The sequence below is a fragment of the Phacochoerus africanus genome, chromosome 15 (genome assembly GCF_016906955.1).
Source record: "Phacochoerus africanus isolate WHEZ1 chromosome 15, ROS_Pafr_v1, whole genome shotgun sequence".
NCBI classification, from domain to species: Eukaryota; Metazoa; Chordata; class Mammalia; order Artiodactyla; family Suidae; genus Phacochoerus; species Phacochoerus africanus.
In genome coordinates, this window is record NC_062558.1 from 131,912,524 (window position 1) to 131,933,329 (window position 20,806).

The window sequence follows — 20,806 nt, forward strand, 5'->3', positions numbered from 1 at the left end:
AAGTGATGGAGTTTCCTCATGGCTCAGGGGGTTAAGGATCAGTGTTGTCACTGCTGTGGCTCTGGTTACGGCTGTGGCGAGGGTTTGATTCCTAGCCTGGGAACTTCCACATATTGAGGGCAAGGCCAAAAAAAAAAAAAATTGAAAGTGAATGAAGTGACTGCCCTGGGAAGCAAAAAATGGGATGGGATTCTGAATACTATTTCACAAAATACACTCTATGAAAACACTTAAATACTTGATTTTTTCGATTATCAGCATATAAAATACAGATAACAATTAAATTAAAAAATATTCATAACCAGGGAAGTTCATCTTCATGTCCACTGAATACCAGCAGGCCCTGGCGTCTGCCCAATAAGAAACTAAGTTGTAGGCTGGACCCCCCTGCCTTCACCTAAGGCCTCATTGTAACTACTTCAGTAAATAATGTACAATCACCAAAAGATTAAATACGCAAAATGACTCCAGAAGATAAATGTATACAATGAAGTTGTATAAAGAATAACAAGTCGGGAAATGTTTATTTCCATGCAAAATGATAAAGCGCCCCCCCAAAAAAAAACATTTTATAATAACTTTGTTTGCAAAGTTAATTGAATCCCTTTTCATAAAAGCAATACACCTAGAACAGTACTCTGTATGAGACAGGCACCCAATAAATTATAGATGCTTTTATCTTTTTCTTTAACCCACTGAAACTGGTCTTTTCTGAATCAAGATTCTCAAGGTTCAGGCCAAGTGACTTCAGACTTATTTGAACGGAATCCCAGCCATAATCCAATACAAACTGCTCTCTGAAGGAAAAAGACTTCGGTTGTTGAAGATGCCACCACGTCGTAACCACGAAAACTGAAAGAGCTACTCTGTCACTTTTTACTAAAGGAGATGCTGTCAGTAAACCAGACATCCATGGTTTCTCTTTACTATACCAGTCCTTTGACCAGAAAGGACTCCTAACCAGGATTCAGTGGTACCTGAAAATCAGTGATCATCCTAAAATTCACACATAAAATGCTACATATTTTTGTCTACACACTCCCTCTCTTGCTGTTTTGTGCTGTTGCAGAGAGGGTCTGCAACTGTCATCACATTTTAACAACAAGCCAAGAGCATGAAGGGAGACAGGTGGGCAGACCAGCCAAGCATGGTGGACAGCTGTGTTTCCTTTTTATCCAGAGCACACGTACACACTGCAGCTGTGGACACACGCTTCGCAGTGTTAACGGACCTTCCACCAGAAGGGAAAGAGGGAGGGAAGAGGAGGACATGAGAGAGAAGAGGAACATCCTTCCATGTTAGGGCGGAGTAAGAGGGGGACAGAGGAAACACAAAAGATTATGAAAAATCAAGCAAACACTTTGTAGGAAAATAGACTTTAGTTCTCCAAAGAAGAAAACTAGACTCTGAATAAATGCAGGATGACTTACCAATATTCTTCAAGTATTTCATGTATTACTGACTAGATTGCTAAACAGTATATCGTTCATATCACTTATATTTCATATCATATCCACATATTTATATTTTTTCATATTTTAATAACAGTATTATTAAAAGCTACCGATCAGCACATGAATATAGCACCAGTATGTAGGAAAAAACTTGTTTGCTTTTCTCTATAAAGAGTATCTACCTAGAACGGAAATAAACATTTAAAAAAGGCAAGCTTCTACTAAAAACTTACACACAATCTTCTGATTAATAAAATATAGCATATTCTACTCATCAAAATTCTTACCTTATTGTGTACTGAGGACAACATGTTTGATTCATGACAGGCTTGTATACGTATTTCCCGCTTCTAAAATTATAAAACAGTTTTGTAATTTTATACACATTTCTCATATGCAGCAAAGCAGATTAGTACAAGAGTACAAAATTAATTAGGGTAAAAATCTAACCAATAGTGTAAAAAATGCATTCAGTTACTCTTCAAGGGCTAAATAATCTTGCAGCACGGGTATAGCAAGGACCAGAGTGGCTTTTTCTTTGCAAAGGCTTTACACACATGCTCCATGTATGTGCTCGCACATAAGCACCTCAATTACCCTCTCATCGGCATCCGCAATCCCTTCCATGCTTCGACCTGTCACCCACCCTCAGTTCTGCACCGCAAGGGCGACCGCAGAAAACTGCCCGGGATGCTATGGGACTGATGTGTGCTGCTGCCCAGGACAGCCGCACTTGGGGGTTCCTTCTGCACCAACACAATGTACCCCAAAACCAGCCTGATCCTTTCCTTAGTTTCTGCATCTCATTTAATGCAGAGCCATGACACTATAGGCTGAATCTTGTCCAGATCTGGATGCACCCTAATCCAATCTGACTGGTGTCCTTATAAGAAAAGGAAATGGGACACAAAAAGAGACACTAAACACTGGATGCGCAAGACACCAAGAAAAAGGGCCATGTGAGGACCCAGCAAGAAGGCTGCCAGGCCCAAGCCAAGGAGAGACAGGTGAAGCCAAAGCTGTGGACACCCTAGTTTTGGACTTCCAACATCCAGAATCATGAGAAAATAAGTGTCTCTTGCTTAAGCTGCCTGATCTGTGGTGCTCTACTATGGCAGCCCTAGCAAACACACACTTCAGTTCAGAGCCAGACACCTGGGAGTCCTCTGGATTCTTCCCTCTAACAAATCTCCACTTTCTGCCTGCAAGCATTCTACTTCTAAAATGTCTCAGAAGGGAGTTCCCGCTGTGGCTCGGCAGGTTAAGAACCCGACTAGCATCCATGAGGATGCAAGTTCGATCCTTGGCCTCACTCAGTGGGTTAAGGATCTGGCTATGCCACAAGCTGCAGCCTATGTCACAGATGCAGCTCAGATCCCGAGTTGCTGTGGCTATGGTGTAGGCTGGCAGCTGCAGCTCCGATGTGACCCCTAGTTCCCTTGCCTGGGAACGTCCATATGCCGCAGGTGCGGCCATAAAAAGAAAGGAAAAAAAAGCAGTATGTCTCAGGAGTCTGTCCCGTCCCCCCCCCCGCCCCCCCCCCCCCGAGTCTCCCTCCTAATCGAGGCACTGCTACTGACAATGACAGCAATCCTCACCATCTCACATCCAGACACTGCAATAATCCTGGAACTAGCCCTCCTGCCTTCAGAATCACCCCCTCAGATACCTCTCTGCTATCTGAGCGATCATTTCCAAACTACAAATTCCATCACTTTCTCTCCAACAAAAAAGCCTTCAAAAGCATCCATGTACCATTAAAAAACAAAACTTCCTTATCGTGGCACACAGTCCTTCAACATCTGACCTGTATTTATCTACACTTTGGGCCTCATTATTAAGTTTAAGGAAAGCTGTGAAGTTTCATTTGCTGTGCTCAATGCCACGTCTTCTGGGGGGCACTGGCACATGCTCATGTTTACATAACACCTAAAAGTTATTCTAAAATCATCTATATAAAAATAGCTACCAAAAAAATCTCAGTCATCAAAGGCAATGTGTGCACCTTAAGGGAATCCTGATTCAAATGAATAAACTAAAAAAAAAAAAAAAGTCTTAAGCAGAAAATCTCATCAAAACTAGGTAACAGATGACATAACTATCGCTAAATCTGGAGTTCCCATTGTGGTGCAGTGGAAATGAATCCAACTAGGAACTATGAGCTACAGGTTCAATCCCTGGCCTCGATCAGTGGGTTAAGGATCCAGCAGTGCTGTGAGCTGTGGTGTGGGTCGCAGATGAGGCTCGGATTTGGCACTGCTGTGGCTCTAGTGTAGGCCAGTGGCTATAGCTCTGATTACACCCCTAGCCTGGGAACCTCCATATGCTGCGGGTGTGGCCCTAAAAGGGACAAAAGACAAAAGACAAAAGACAAAAAAAAAAAAAAAACTATTGTGAAATCTGAAAACTGTCGTTAATGGTATGGTGGATATATTAAGAAGAAGAAAAAAAACCACCTCTATTAGAAACACCTACAGGTATAATAAAATGATACCTAAAAACGTGTTTTAAATAATTTTGTGGGGGGAGAGGAGAGAGTATCTTATTTCACCAGGGCTGCTAAAACAAACTGCCATAGACCAAATGGCTTATAAATAACAGAAATGTATTCCTCCTGGTTGCAGAGGCTGGGAAGTCCAAGATCAAGGTGCCTACAGATGTGGTGTCTGGTGAGAACAAGCTTCCTGGTCCAGCCTTTCTATGGATCCTCAGTGGCAGAAGAGGCAAAGGGAGCTCTCTGTGGTCTCCTGCACAATCCCACTCATAATCCCATCCTTCCCATTTGGTAATCCCTAGTCACCTCCCAAAGGCCTCACCTCCAAATACCATAAATTGGGAGTTAGGATTTCACACACAAACTTGTGGGGCGGGGGACACACGGACATTCAGTCCACTGAAGGAAAAAAAAAAAAAGGATGAAACAAGACTAGCATCTTGATGACAGCATCTACGAGGTTCATTACAACGTATTATCTACGTCTGTGAAATTGTCCTAATAAACATACTGAAAAGAAGGACAAAATCTCTACACACCAAAATACGATAAAAATTTTAAATCTCTTTCCAACCACACAAAAACCTTTTAAAGGAAAATAATATCTTTCAATTATAGGAAGAGCATGAGCGACATCAGAAGCATCTTCGTATTAAGGACCTTTACCTGCGCCATCCTCGGTCTATAAGATCCTGATAATCCTGTACGGTCATGGAGTGGGCCCACATGCCTGAAAAATAAGTGCCATTTAATGACAGCAAGCGGACCTTTTTACTTATTGAAATTTGAAGCATTATTTTTAAAATCTGAGTACTGAAGCAAAAAAAAAATCTAGTTCACATTAGAGAAATGAAAAGTCTGTACATACTTGTTAGTGTGACACACTACATAAGTGAAACACATAATATATTTATCTTAATTTTAAAAATCAAGCACACAAAGTCATCATATTCAACTCAGAATTAGTCTCTATGACATCATAAATTTAGGTCCTCAGTGCAATCAAATCAACCTTTAAACCATAATACCCCCCAATAATTTAATATACTGGTCTCTTCACAGCAATTAGAAAGCAAATGTTTTCTTATGCACATAAATTCCGATTTTTTTCTTTTTTGGTCTTTTAGGGCTGCACCTGAGGCATATGGAGGTTCCCAGGTGAGAGGGGTGAATCAGAGCTATAGCTGCCGGCCTACACCACAGCCACAGCAACATGGGACCGAGCCGAGTCTTCGACCTACACCATAGCTCATGGCAAAGCCAGATCCTTAACCCACTGAGCGAGGCCAGGGATTGAACCTGGGTCCTCATGGATATTAGCCAGGTTCATTACCACTGAGCCATGGTGGGAACGCCCATAAATTCTGATTTTTACGTTTACAGCACAGTCTTACAAATTGAAAACAACACAAAACTATACATACAGCAACATTCCTTGTAAGTATAAAAACTGAAAGTAATCCAAATGCCTAGGAACAGAAAAGTGATTACAGGGACTAGGATATTATCAATATGATGAAATAATCATGCAACCATGGAAAAAAAGGAAGACTATAAGAGAACACTGAATTAATATGAAAAGAAAAAATGAAGTTTACTCTTGTAGAGAGTGAACCACAACGGAAGTATGTAGAGGTGGAAACAGGCTGGCTAGAGCAGGGTATTGTGAGAAAAGCATGGTCACTCTAAGCCTGGTGGGGGCTCATTTACACCAAGAGTTACTCTATGGGGCTCAATTTCCTCACACAGGGGAAAGAGAGAAATCTCTAATACCCTCAGGCAATCACTGTCACCATTTGGGATGCTTCTCCTGGATTTTTTTTCCCTCCCAGAGCAGAAATCCTGTCACATATATAATCTGCATCCTGCTTATTTTCTCAGTTTAACCCAACACTGTAAACGTTTTTTCAGTTAACTCATCTTCATAACTGTCACTTTTAACAACTGCATTATACTACTCTCCACGCCCTCTCACCCACAAGAAGCATCTAATAAACGCTTTTAATTATATGAGTAAATGGACACATCGTAATAGCCCAAATCATTCCCCTACGGCAGGGCATAACTTTTTTCTAATAAGGAAAGTACTCAAATTTACTTCCTCATGGATAACCCATTAACCACAAAGCTAAATTCTTCCTTAAACTAAGAGTGTCTAATTATCGGAGAAATGCAAAACTACAATGAGGTACCACCTCACACCTGTCAGAATGACCATCACTAAGGAGATGACAAATAATAAATGCTGGAGAGGGTATGGAGAAAGGGACCCCTCCTGCACTGTTGGTGGGAATGTAAATTGGTACAATCACCATAGAAAACACTACAGAGGCACCTTAGAAAACTATATATAGTGCTACCATATGATCCAGCAATCCCACTTCTGGGCATATACCCAGACAAAACTTCTACTGAAAAAGATACATGCACCCCTATGTTCATTGCAGCACTAGTCACAATAGCCAAGACGTGGAAACAACCTAAATGTCCATGAATGAAGAAGATGTGGTACATATACACAACGAAATATTACCTAGCCATAAAAAAGAAAAATAATGCCATTTGCAGCAACATGGATGGAGCTAGAGACCCTCACACTGAAGCCAGAAAGAAAAAGACAAATACCATATCATATCACTTATTTGTGGAATCTAAAATGTGGAACAGATGATCCTATCTAAAAAATAACAAAAAATCAAAAAACAGAAACAGAGCATGGCCAGGAAGAGCGGACTTGGGGTTCCAGGGTGGGGGGGGGGGGAGAGGGAGTGGGAGGGATGAGCATTCTGGGGGTTTCTGGGGATGCAAACGGTTATATCTAGAGTGGATGGGCAATGGGATCCTACTGCCCAGCACAGGGAAATGTGTGTGATTGGGTCACTCTGTTGTACAACAGAACTTGTTGAAACACTGTAAATCAACTATAATAATAATAAATAAAAATTTTAAAAGCATGACACGGCAGGAAATAAACATGATGTTCTATTTACAAACAATCTTCCGAAAGCAATCTGAACCCTGATGGGGAGGAGAGAGGGTTGGAAGGCTGGCTTTGTCGTCGTCATCGAGGTGGGTGGGGATAAGACATAAGCACCGGGTAAAATTTTCAAAACACATCAGCACAAACAGGGCCCCTTGGCTGCAGCGACCAGTGTCACCAGCTTCTTGTATATTATTCCAGAAACATTTTACCCATGGATACCCACGCATGTGTTTTCCACACACACCGTCTTCTACACAAATAGCACCACCCGACACTCACTGTCCCGCACCCCGCCTCCTGCATTTCCTCTCGGGGACAGCACACAGCAGCCTCAGCCCCAGTAAGCGACCACGCTACAGCGTTCCGCGGCAGGCCTGCCACTGTGCACTTAACCGCCTCCTACTACGATGGACACCTGTTTCCACTCTTGGCTCCTGCAAGACAATCATTATCTGGCACGTCCGAGCAAACCTGTGTGATTAAGCCTCTAGAAGCTTCTCTGTTTTTAATTATAACTGCCACGGCACTGCTGCAGGAGCCGCGCTCCGCTCTCGCCCACGAGACAGAAGCCGGTGAGGGGCCGGGCGGGGGCTCCAGTCGGGGCGCGTCCCTCCACCCGGTCGGCGGGGCGCCAGACCGCCGCCGAACCCCCGAGGCCGCGGCGCCCTTCCCCGCCCACCAGCCCGGCCCGCTCACCATTGGAGCGGCTGCCTGTCTCGTTCTTGCAATAGCCGCAGCGGTAGAAGTCCTCGCCCTCGAAATATTCCACGATGCTCGGCGAAAGCCGGGCCCAGGAAGCCATGGCCCCGACCCTCCAAACGCTGCCCAGCCCGACGTCGCCGCCGCCGCCACCCCACAATGCATCGCGCCGCCCGGGCGCCCGCAGGCCGGGCCTCGCCGGGAGCCCCTCGGCGCTGACGCCGCCCGCGCCATCTTGATCGAGGGCAGCGTTCTGCTATTTCCGCTCCTTCCCGAAACGGTCCGCCATCTTCGGTGAGGGTAAGACCGAGAGACGGAGCGTCAGGGGCAACGGGTGCGGGAAGAAACGAGTGAGAAAGGGAAGCGGGGGTTGGGGAGCAGGGCCTGGGTGCTGCCCCGGGAGGGCCTGGCCCGCAGCGGGCGATGCGAGGGTTTAGATGCGAGGCGGCCGCGCCAGCCGGGTGGACGGGACCACTCACCGCAGGACGCCTTGCCCTCCTCGGTGTCGCAGTAGCCGCAGTGGTAGCCGGCCTTGAGTCCCTTGTACTCCACCACCGAGGCCATGGCCGCCGCCAGGTCCGCGCGGGCCGGCCACGCCTCTCGGCGCCCCCGGGGCCGACCCCGGCGGAGCGCGGGGGCCCGCGGCGGGGAGGAGTGGAGAGCGAGGCCCCGCGCGGTGCGTCCCTGTACCTCTGGGCCCGTCCGTGTGGGGGTCCGCGGGCCTCGCAGGATTAGCGTGGTTCGTCGTCGTGCCCTTGGGCCCCGAGATCGAGGCAGCTCTCTGCGTTACTCCATCACCAGTCCTTCCTACGACCGCGCTGTTGTCACCCCCATTTTGCAGATAAGGGAACGGAGGCACAGAGGGTGTGATCACTCTATCTCTAGATCCTGCAAATCTAAGTTTAAAAATTAACATCTCAGGCCGTCCCTGACCATGATGTCTGTAGCCAGTTCTAGCTTCTTCCCAACCAGCAAGCACTGGCTTAAATGTCCCATCGGTTCAAGTACACACGCAGGCATTCTGTGAATGGCAGAGTAGGTGAATTGAACACTACTTTTAAAGGAAACCACGGTCAGAGCCAGTTGCTGCTTTGTGCCCTGTAAGCCCAGTGCCACCATATCTTATAACTTAAAAGACCTGGAAATAAAGGTTTGTTGTTGTGTTTTTTGTTGTGGTTTTGCTTTGTTTTTTGTACAATTTCTAAGTGTTAACTTTAAATTTTAACTGTACAGGCCAAACACAACATTTGTATAAGCTGAGTTCAGCCCAAATGGCTCCAATTCGCAACCACTATTTTAAAGGGGATTTCTTAAAGAGCATTAGTCTGGAGCAAAATATAAAAATGAGTATTTCCACCAAGGTAATGTTCCTTAATTTTTAACTCTGCATGAACAGATAATTTAAGTCTGTCTGTCCTTTTATTTTTCCAAGTCAACAATAAAGTTATTTATCTTCTTACAATGTTTTAAAAGGTAAAATCATGGAATTTGGAGAATCAGGTAAACTTTGGAGATCAGTTTCAACATTCTTGACTGCAGAGTCCACTATGCTGTATGTGTGCCTAGTTAAGTGGTTTCTTGGTGGTGGAGTGACCTTTTGTATTGCTAAAGCATCACTTGTGCCTCCCACAACAGGAAGGAACCCAAGGCTCTGTAGCATGAAGGAGATTTTCAGAGTCACTCTAGGCTTAGTCAGCCCCTCCCACTCCATAGATTTAATTTAAAGGTTTCTTTTTAGATCACGGTATCCATGTTCTTAAGACAGATCTCATCCATTTTGTTCATTATGGCAGATTTGACTATTTCTAATCCTTTCCTGGACAGACTCTCATTTTGAATGGAAATAAGGACTGATGAAATGAACAGAGCAGACTGCCATGCTCAGGACATAGTAGGAGATCGGGAGGCTTTTCAGTCTTTTCTTCTAGTCTTGTCCCATTTCACTTCCGTCCTATTGAAGCCCCACCCTTATCCCAAGCCCTAGTCCTCAGCCAGGACACTTCAGGATATACCACCTTGAACAATGAGAATGTCCAAAGTCATAGGCATGTGTTTTAACTCATTTAATCCTACAGCAACTTCACAACATAGGAAACAAAGACCAGAGAGGCCATATGACTTGCCCAAGATCATACAACTAGTAAAATTCAAATAAGAGGGGGGGGGGAAAGGTGATAAAAAAATTAATTGAAGAGGAGAGATCAGCATACTAGGTTTAGATGTATATAAGGCAATGGTTGCTAGATGTCTTTATTTTACTGAGGATTAGAGACAGAGTATTCATCTTCCAGGCCCAAATTAAAAAAAAAAAAATGCAAAGCTTCTTTTTTTTTTTTTGTCTTTTTAGGGCCGCACCCTTAGCATATGGAGGTTCCCAGGCTAGGAGTCGAATTGGAGCTGTAGCCTCCAGCCTCCACCACAGCCACAGCAACACCAGGTCTGAGCCGAACCTGCAACCTACATCACAGCTCACAGCAACGCTGGATCCTTAACCCACTGAGCGAGGCTAGGGATCAAACCTGCGTCCTCATGGATGCTAGTCATTCATTTCGGCTGGGCCACAACAGGAACTCCCAAAGCTTCATTTAGCTTCCCCCTTTTGGAGGGGAGCGTTGGAAGAAGGCACTCTTAGAAGTGAAAATGAAATTGCCAGCAATAAACAGTTGTCTTTTTTTAAATTTGCCTACTTGGCAGAATAAAATGCTGGCAGACTAGCATGTCTGGTCTCATTAACATAGTGTATGTAACTGAATGTGAAACAAAGTCTGCAAAGCTGAAGAGTGAGACTCAGTACTAGGCACTCGTGTGAAGGAATCTGCATGGCCATAGGCCATGTTTCTTAAGGTGAAATGTGTTCCTCTTTCCTTCTGAAGAAAGTGTGAGTGGCTACCAAGCTAAGCCAGGGGAAGGAGGTGTGCTTTGAGCAAAGGGAGGTGGGGGAGCACCAGAGGTCTCGGGTGCTGGTGGCAGTAGAGTCCTAGAAGATGCTTCCCACTGGCTACTCACCACTAAGAAGCCTCCGCCTGGACCCCTTCCCGCCACTGTCTAGGCTTGTGCTCTCTGCTTTGTTCACCACTAGCCACATGCGCCTACCGAGCACCTAAAACGTAGCTGGTATGACAAGAAAACCCAACTTTTTTTAAGCAAGCAGAATAAATGCCTGAAAGTTAGCGTGTTAGGCATTTCATATCCAAACTGCAGAAAACCAAAGAAAAAAATCTTGAAAAAAAGCCAGCGAGAGGGAGGGAGAAAGCCCTTATCTATAGAGGAGCAAGGATAAGACTTACACCCATCGTACCTTAGAAACCATGCAAGCAAAAAGAAAGGGAAGTGAAATATTTAAAGTATTGAAAGAAAGAAAAGCCAACCTAGAATTCTGTGTCCAACAAAATTACCCTTCAAAAGTAAAAGACTTTCTCAGACAAAAATGGAGGGAATTGGTCACTAATAGACCTGATATGCCAGAAATGTTAAAGAAATTCTTCATAAAGAAAGAAAATAGGTCAGGAAGGTTCCATTGTGGCTCAGCCGTATCGAACCTGACTAGTATCCGTGAGAACTCGGGTTTGACCCCCGGCCTCGCTCAGTGGGTTAAGGATCCAGCATTGCCGTGAGCTGTGGTGTAGGTCACAGATGCGGCTCGGATGCTGCATTGCTGTGGCTGTGTGTAGGCCAGCAGCTGCAGCTCTCATTTGACCCCTAACCAGGCAGCTCCATGTGCAGAGGGTGTAGCCCTAAAAAAGTCAAAAAAAGGAAGGAAAGAGGTCAGAAACTCAGAGCTATGCAAAGAAAGGAATAAATTAAAAAGAGAAGGAGTAAATGGAGATAAAATCAGATTTTTTAATTTTTCAAAATCTTAATTGATCTGACCAAAAAAAGCATTTAAAATAATAATAACAACTTAGGCAGGGTAGGAGTTGCCGTCATGGCTCAGTGGTTAACGAACCCAACTAGAAACCATGAGGTTGTAGGTTCGCTCCCTGTCCCGGCTCAGTGGGATCCGGCGTTGCCATGAGCTGTGGTGTAGCTCACAGACCTGGTTCGGATCCCACATTTTTGTGGCTGTAGTGTAGGCTGGCAGCTGTAGCTCCGATTCAACCCCTAGCCTGGGAATCTCCATGTGCCATGAGTGCAGCCCTAAAAAGCAAAAAAAAAAAAAAAAAAAGTAGCCAGAGGTGCTCTGGGAAGAGGGTGCAGCAGGGGGCTGAGAAAGCACCAGCTGGCGGTATAGACCCCACCCTCACACCCTCCTTTGGTGACAGAATGGTGGCATCTGAGCACAGATGAACAGTAGGTATTGCTGGCCTTAGATTTTGTGTGAAGGCAGGAGAATGTTTACTCATCTGGGTGGGTTTAGCAACAGGAAAGGAAATTTTGTGCTCTGGAGTCACACAGGCACTTATCCTGCTTCTGAAACCAACCTGTGGGATCTTTGCCAAGTCAGTGAACATCTCTTTTTTTTTTTTTTTGTCTTTCTGCCATTTCTAGGGCCGCTCCCGAGGCATGTGGAGGTTCCCAGGCTAGGGGTCTAATCAGAGCTGTAGCCACCGGCCTACGCCAGAGCCACAGCAACGCGGGATCCGAGCCGCGTCTGCAACCTACACCACAGCTCACGGCAACGCCGGATCGTTAACCCACTGAGCAAGGGCAGGAATAACCCACTGAGCAAGGGCAGGGACCGAACCCGCAACCTCATGGTTCCTAGTCGGATTCGTTAACCACTGCACCACGACGGGAACTCCTGAACGTCTCTTGACCTCAGTCCACTTTGCCATGAGATGGCCCATGAGAACTGACCTCAGATGGCTGTTTGGGAGATTACATAAAAGAATCCATTGGAGTTCTTAGTACAATATCTAGAGGATGATAAATTCTGTAAATGCTGCTGTGGAAATAATGTAAGAACTGCTTAGATAAGACAAATATGAAAGCAGAAATATGAGTCTTCAAGAAATTAGCTTTCCCTAAACAGCAAGTAGAGTTTTGCTATTTCCCAGACCCATGTTATAAAATCCTGCTCTTTTGCTAAGTCAGAGAGACAGTATTTACAACCCAGGTTGCTAAACGCAGAACCTATTTGCTAACAGCGTTAAGAAATCAGAGGTCTTGGAGTTCCCGTCATGGCGCAGTGGTTAACGAATCCAACTAGGAGCCATGAAGTTGTGGGTTCGATCCCTGGCCTTGCTCAGTGGGTTAAGGATCTGGCATTGCCATGAGCTGTGGTGTAGGTTGCAGACGTGGCTCGGATCCCGCGTTGCTGTGGCTGTGGCATAGGCCAGTAGTTATAGCTCCGATTAGACCCGTAGCCTAGGAACCTCCATGTACCACGGGAGCGGCCCAAGAAATGGCAAAAAGACAAAAAAAAAAAAAAAGGAAGAAATAAGAGGTCTTGGGGATGTGCCTAAATGCGACAGTGCTTTGTTTTTTGGCTGTCCAGCGGCACATGGACTTTCCAGGCCAGGGATCAGATCTGAGCCACAGTTTCAACCTGTGCCACAGCTGCAGCAACGCTAGATCTTTGTTTGTTTGTTTGTCTTTTTAGGGCTGCACCTGCAGCATATGGAGGTTCCCAGGCTAAGGGTCCAGTCAGAGCTATAGCTGCTGGCCTAGGCCACAGTCACAGCAACGCCAGATCTGAGCTGAGTCTGTGACCTACACCACAGCTCACAGCAACACCGAATCCTTAACCCACTGAGCGAGGCCCGGGATCAAACCTGCATCCTCATGGATACTAGTCAGATTCGTTTCCACTGAGCCACGACGGAAGCTCCATGGATCTTTTAACCCACTGTGCTGGGCTGGGGATTGCACCTGCGTCCTGGCACTGCAGAGACGCTGCTGATTCCATTGCGCCACAGCGGTAATTCTGACAGTGTTCTATCTTAAGTGACAAGCTTCTGTGTTGTGTTTTTCTGTGTTAAAGTAAAAACAAAAACAAAAAAAAACTTTCTTGCTGTCAAATTATTATCCTATCTAAACCTTTCATAGGAATCATGATGGCTATTATTAGAAATAATAATAGGAAACATAGATGGCTATTATTGGAAATAACTTACAAATTAAACTTACTGTTAATCACTTTATATATAACTGAATTTAAAATGGACATAACAACTTTGGAAAATTATTTTCTCATCAAAGTTAAGTTCTTTATTTTATTTTATTTTTTTATCTTTTTGCCATTTCTTGGGCCGCTCTTGCGGCATATGGAGGTTTCCAGGCTAGGAGTAGAATCGGAGCTGTAGCCACCGGCCTACGCCAGAGCCACAGCAACGCGGGATCCGAGCCTCGTCTGCAACCTACACCACAGCTCACGGCAACGCTGGATCCTTAACCCACTGTGCAAGGGCAGGGATTGAACCCGCAACCTCGTGGTTCCTAGTCGGATTCGTTCACCACTGCGCCACAACGGGAACTCCCAAGTTCTTTATTCTACCATCAGTGATTTGTGGGATTTGAAATAGGAGCCTAGGCTCGCCTCTCTCGTGTTAAATTCACGTACTGCTGATAGTTTCAACCTCAAACACAATCTGGTTCTTTGTGCTTTTATCAGAGAGCCACGCCTTCCTTGATTCGAGGAGAGAGAGAAGTTAAAGGTATTGTAGTCCTGCCTATTGATACACAGAAATGTCCTTTGCTACATATGAAAACTGAGTCCCAAACCAGCCCCCTACTAGCATTCACACCAGAGCACGTTTCCTAAAACCTTTCTCCAAGTCCTAGCATAATTTCTCTCTTTGCTTTTCTAGGTCAGCCTGGGCCAAAGATAGTCAAGATCCCTGCATTGCAGTTGGTCCCCTGTCCCCAATAGAAAAGAAGATTAAGGTGAGGAAATATATTCACCTTGAACTTGAGAGCCAGTAGTAGAATCATAAGAGTATCAGCCAGGTAAAAGGACCTACGTATTTCAGGAGATCCTTGCTTCGCTTATACTGTTTAGTTCAGTGTTTGGTTCACTGAGCATCGGTGGTGCCGGCTGGACAGCACGGAACAAAATAAACACCACCCATGCTCTCAGAAGGCTTAGTCTAGTGATGGACGCAGACATGAAACAAGTGGTTACCATGGACTGTGAGACGTGTCATGAGAGGACGGGATGTTATTTGAATGAGTACGTGGAAGGCCTGAGGAAGCCACTCTTAAAAGCCTAAAAACTGTACACAAGCGCCAACATCAGAGCTGCTATCTTGTGTGTGTGGAGGCACATGAAGGAAGAACACAGGAAAATACGCACATGGGAAAGAGAATATGGTTTTTGAGGAACAGAAGAAGGCAGTGGGAGTTCCCATCATGGTTCGGTGGTTAACAAATCCGATTAGGAACCATGAGGTTTTGGGTTCGATCCCTGGCCTTGCTCAGTGGGTTAAGGATCCGGCGTTGCCGTGAGCTGTGGTGTAGGTTGCAGACGTGGTTCAGATCCTGTGTTGCTGTGGCTGTGGTGTAGGCCGGTGGCTACAGCTCCAATTCAACCCCTAGCCTGGGAACCTCCATGTGACATGGGAGCGGCCCTAGAAAAGGCAAAAAGACAAAAACAAACAAACAAACAAATAAACAAAAACGAAAAAACAGCGTGGCTGCAGCAGAGGGAGAGGCAGTCGGCCTGAGAAGCTTGTTGGGAGAGGTGGTCAGGAGTCAGATTACCGAAGCCACAGCTGGAATTTGGGGTTTTCTCCTAAAGGCAGTAGGACACTATCCCAGGTTTGTACGCAGGAAAGTGATGGTGTGCGTGGATGTACGTAACGCAAAGATCACTCTGGCTTCTGTGCGACGTGTCAGTGGGGCTGGGGACAGAGGGAGAGCAGCGTGGATTCGGGGAAGCCAGGTACAGGCTGCTACCCTAGGGGGTGGGGCATTTTGGAGTTGGCAGTGACAGGATTGAGAAGGGGAACCGGCCAGAAACACTTCGGAGGAAAAGTCCAGTGGAGGCGGCGGTCTCTGGGCCTGAGGTTGAGGCCCACGGGCAGCCCCCGCCTCGCCATCTCACTCATCCTCCCCCCCCCCCCCCCGCTGCATCCCTTGTTGAATGATCTGGACTCTTCTTGTCCCAAGACAGCCTGAATGTGACCGCGCTCTAACCTAACCGACAGCTCCTCTGCAATGTTTTCCTACATTCCATTTCAAGATAACTGGCAAAGCAGGTGGGGAGGTGGCCATGAGGCAGGAAGTGAACTAGGGGCTCTCCAGTCCCTTGGGGACACTCAGGGCTGAAGTAGCATAGGGGGGGTCCAAGATAGTCACAGATCTTGGAAGCCGGGAAAAATGAAAGCATTTTCAAGGAGCACGCTGTAGAGGGCTGCCGAGAAGTGTGACAGGGACAGAAATGAAACCGCTGGTGACCTGGATGAGAGCAGCCTCGGACAAGTGGCAGGGGATGGAAGGCGAACTGAAGAAGACAGAGGGGGAAATGTGAGGCCAGAAAGTGGGGGGGGTCACTGTGAAGGGGGTGCAAAAGGGAGGTGCAGCAAAGGAAGAGTTTTCCTTTTTTGTTTCAAGATGATATATACGGAAGCGTACTTTGATGCCAGTGCAGTGATCCGGCAGACGGGAAATTTTGAAGCAGGAGAGGGAGTCTGATCACTGTAACTTGCAGGTCTTGAAGCTCAACAAGTGCAGGAGGAAGAACCGGCTTTTGCTCGGCAGGCGAAGCGGCACCGTCTCCGGGGTAAAGACGGAAAGGCAGAGTCTGGGGTCGTGCAGGGGGGTGTTTCTGTGACTGCTTCTGCTTTCTCGAGAGTATCTAAGGCACAGTCTTCACCTAGGAGGAAAAGCAGGGGCTGGCGGTCTCATGAGGAAGACAGGAAACCGCTGAGACCCTAACTGGGACATGGTGTCAGAGTGCCAGGCAGAGCTGATACCCGCTGGAGATCTGTGCCTTGGACTATATTTGTAATAAGACGGCCAACTTAAAGAGTTCTAATACTTCCCTTTGACAAGAGTTTAGGTGGTGTCCATGCTTCAGACATGAGGAAACCGTTAGCCCAAAAGATTCAGCAGGAGAAGGAAAGACTTCATAAACTGAAGGCCGTGTCTTTTGCCCTCTGCATTGCCCAAGCAGAGGCATGCCACCATCAACACTGCCAGGACATGATGCTGGAAGCAGCAGGCGCGTACAAAATGATTCCAAAATGGGAAATTAAGACGGAGGAAAAGAGACCACAGAGTGAAAAAGCAAAAGATGCAAAAAAAAAAAACGGTACTATCTAGTGCCTGAGAGGGAGCTGAACTGGAGAAACACGTACACCGAGCAGAACGAGCTAGTGGGCCTCACAGACCACCAGTATCAACCACTCTCTCAGAAGATCCCAAGTGAAATACTGCCCCCCAAAGTACTAACCCTGGGGAAGCATGAACACACTGGAAAGAGCCAGAAAACGCACACACACTGAGACCAAAAAGCACAGGGTGGCCTGGGCAAAGAGACAGACAGAGGGACATTGAGATGACATGATTTGAGGGAGAGAACTCAGGGAGCAAAGAAACGGTCAAGGAGGTACTCAGAAGCTCTCTACCCGAGCCTCCCCCCCTTTCCTGAAATCTCCAGCAGGGAAAGAGGAGGTAAAAGAATTTGAATGGGTCCCAGCCTATCCAATTGTCCAGCCTTCCCAGGAAGCACTTAAAGAAGTGACTGTTCTGATGGAAAAGTCAATAAAAGAGGATAAAGTTGAAAAACCACCCCGAAGAGTACCACCTTTTTTGAGAAGGCAACTAGAAAAAGGTAACGTTTAAATTATTTTCTAGATTATCGTAGTTCCTTATGAGGCTAGGCTACCTTCCTAGATGTCGATGCCTTAAAACCCTACCTCCCTAATGCTGTTTGGAAGTGCATCACGTTGGAAGAAAAAACCCACAAGCGCAGCACTCCCAAGTGTTTTCGCTGTTTAACTAACCCAAAACTTGGGGAATTAAAGCCGCCACCATTTTATTTTCTCTCACAATTCTGTATCCGGGATCCAGGCGGGGATCAGCTGGGCGAATTTTCTGCCCCACACAGGACCACTGGAACTGCTTGGGGACGTTTGGGTGATGTCGGGGATGGTCCCTAGGGTCCACGATGGCTTGGTAGGGATGGTTGGAGGCTGAGCCTAGCCGCTCCCTTTCCCGATCTCCCCTCTCCATGTGGTCTCAGGGCCACGTGGCAGTTGGGTTTACACATGGTGACTCAGGGCTCCGAGAGGCCTGTCATGCTACAAGGCTTCTTGTGGCCTAGCCTCGAGACTCCTATAGCATTACTTCTGCCACAGTCTATTGATCAACAAGTCACCAAGATCAGCCCACACTCAAGGGGAGAGACACCGACTCTCTCAAAAACACCTGCAGCTATTTTTTTTAATCTATCTCTCCAAGCCTCTAAAAAGTCTGTCTATACTCTTCATTGTTCTTTTATGTGAACACTGCTCACAAGAACCAATATTTTCATATGAACAAAGAAACTTGAAGTTCCTTGGTGGCCTAGCAGTTAAGGATTCAGCATGGTCACTCCTGTGGCTTGGGCTCCATCCCTGGTCTGGGAACTTCTGCATGCTAAGAGCATAGCCAAAAAAAAAAAAAAAAGAAAAAAAGGAGTTCCCATCATGGCTCTGTGGTAATGAACCTGACTAGTATCCATGAGGACTCAGGTTTGGTCCCTGGCCTCGCTCAGTGGGTTAAGGATCTGGCATTGCCGTGAGCTGTGGTGTAAGCTGCAGATGTGGCTCAGATCTGGCGTGGCTGTGGCTGTGGTGTAGGCTGGCAGCTACAGCTCTGATTGGACCCCTAGTCTAGGAACTTCCATATGCTGTGGTGTGGCCCTAAGAAGCAAAAGAAGAAAGAAAAGAAAACTGCAATTCCACAGCTCGAGTTGATCTAGACAAAGAGCCCTGGCTCCTTCACTACAGACAGAGTGTAAGAGGCTGTTAGAATTACTATGCAGATAACACATCGTCGTGTATTCTCCAGGGCACCTAAAATGTAATGGGATATCACGTAGCTTGGCCTAAGCCCTAAGCCCTGCCTGGGATCCAGGACTTTAGGATGTAGCCCCTCAAGGGGTTTACAGTCTATTTGGGGAAGAGAATAATAAAAGAAAACAAAGCCTATGTCCCATTCTGTAGGTTAACAAACTCTACTGAGAATATGGACCAGAAAGCAGGGTGGCAATATATGGGGAACGTGGGGCCCGAGGCTGCACCTTGGATGATCTCTCCTCGGACAGGTAGAGCAGCAGGAGAAACTCAACACTGATGCCTGCCTCCTGCCAGCCATCAGCAGCACAGAAATGAGGCACAGCCTTCTTTTAGTTCCAGTCCCAGTGGGGGACTTCCACCGTAAAGGTGTGCCAACAAGCAGTGCAAGGAGCACAGACTAACTGGGATAAACACAGGGGCTGTTAAAACACAAAGTCCTAGAGAAAAAGAAGCTTTGGGGACGTTACATTAGTCTGACTTTTTTTTTTTTTTCTTGGCCACCCCCACAGCATTCAGAAGTTCCCGGGCCAGGAATGGAATGAACCCATGCCACAGCAATGACCGAAGCCACGGCAGTGACAATGCCAGACTTAACCCACTGAGCCACACGGGAACTCGGAGTTTGACTTTTAAGAGATAAAATATTTGTGGTTCCCCCCCCTCCATTCAGAGGTTTTAAGTAAAAGTGGCCCATAATCTCCCCATTCAAATAACTTCTATTGACAATTTTTATTTATTTATTTATTTATTTATTAATTATTATTTTGTTGTCTTTTTTGAGGGCTGCACCTGCGGCATATGGAGGTTCCCAACTAGGGGTCTAATCGGAGCTGTAGCTGCTGGCCTACACCACAGTCACAGCAACACCAGATCCTTAACCCACTGAGCAAGGCCAGGGATTGGACCCACAACCTCATGGTTCCTAGTCGGATTGGTTTCCACTGCACCACGACGGGAACTCCTGATCATTCTTTTTTAAATAATGAAAAGGTACAGGATTCAAAACCTCAAGTAATTACAGAAAGGTAGTAAATGCAAAGTAACAGTTTTGCCACCTTGGTTTGCAAAAGGTAACCAGTCTAAGCTTCTTAATGAAGAGAGTGTGAAAGCAGATGAATGAGAACAGCAGCACTAAAGACACATGCTTAGAAAATTTAAAAGTCAGGGCCACATGGCGTGTGACTCCATTTATGTGAAATGTCCAGAGAAGGAACTTTATGAAGATGGATGACTGGGTAGACAGGTTAGTGGTTGGTTAGGGCTGAGGGGGTCGGGGGCGGGGGGCGGTAAGTGGCTGCTCCTGGCTATAGGTTGGGGGACGAAAACGTTCTAACGATTAGATGGTGGTGATGGTTCCACAACCCTGGCAACAAAGTGAAAGACAAGAGTTATACACTTTAAATGGGTGAATAGTATGGTATGTAAAGGGTATCTCAATAACGCTGTTTAACCAAAATGAGAGATGGCGAGATTTCAGAGAGGAGCAAGTGAGCCTGGGGACGTAGACAAAAGGCTGATCCCACGAGGTTTTGAACATCACCAAAGAGCAGAGGTTCAAAGTTCGAAGGCAGTGGGGACCTCCCTGAGAAATTGACAAGTGGTTTGAAAGCCCTGGAAGAGATCTGAAGGACAGACAGGAAGTGGGGGGCGCCAGGTGAGTGTCTGTGGCTGCAAACCTGGCAAGATGGACAGCATCTAGGGTCCAGATGGGAATTCATGCCCGATTAAGGTTGAGGCTGTGGGAGTAAAAGAGAAAAGAAATCCTAGGTTTCTTCTGAGAAAATAAAGTAGGAAAAGTACCCACACAGGGATTAGAGGGAAAACAAACTGGGGCTCTCTTATGCGTGTTTAAAACAGGAGTTCCCGTTGTGGCGTAGTGGAAACAAATCCAACTAGTATCCATGAGGTTGCGGGTTCAATCCCTGGCCTCGCTCAGTGGGTTAAGGATTCGGCGTTGCTGTGAGCTGAGGTGTAGGTTGCAGATGGGGCTCAGATCCTGAGCTGCTGTGGCTCTGGTGTAGACCAGCAGCTATAGCTCTGATTCACCCCCTAGCCTGGGAACCTCTATATGCCACAGATGTGGCCCAAAAAAGAAAAAGAAACCCCCCAAAAAAAGAAAACAGCCCATATGCTGTGCAATAAGCCATGGTTATGAGCATCTCTAGCTTTTCAGAGGAGTTAGTTGAGTAAACTTGGGGGAATGTTCAGGATGCAGATGTAACAGAAATCAGGA

General features: G+C 46.3%; 1 protein-coding gene across 7 annotated transcripts in view; it reads right to left on the reverse strand.

Annotated features, from left to right (window-relative positions):
• Positions 1 to 8,295, reverse strand: part of ATE1 (arginyltransferase 1) — a 163,803-nt gene extending 155,508 nt beyond the window's left edge. For 4 of the 7 annotated variants that reach the window (XM_047762711.1, XM_047762706.1, XM_047762708.1 and 1 more), the window contains exons 1-3: positions 7,628 to 7,813; positions 4,615 to 4,678; positions 1,742 to 1,804 (exon numbers count right to left, since the gene is read on the reverse strand). In XM_047762711.1, the coding sequence (XP_047618667.1) occupies positions 1,742 to 1,804; positions 4,615 to 4,678; positions 7,628 to 7,733 (233 nt within the window). In that variant the 5' untranslated portion in view covers positions 7,734 to 7,813. Of the gene's footprint in view, positions 1 to 1,741; positions 1,805 to 4,614; positions 4,679 to 7,627; positions 7,814 to 8,109 lie in introns of those variants that run through there. The other 3 variants (XM_047762710.1, XM_047762709.1, XM_047762713.1) reach the window with 3 other exon arrangements.
• Positions 8,296 to 20,806: the final 12,511 nt, after the last annotated feature.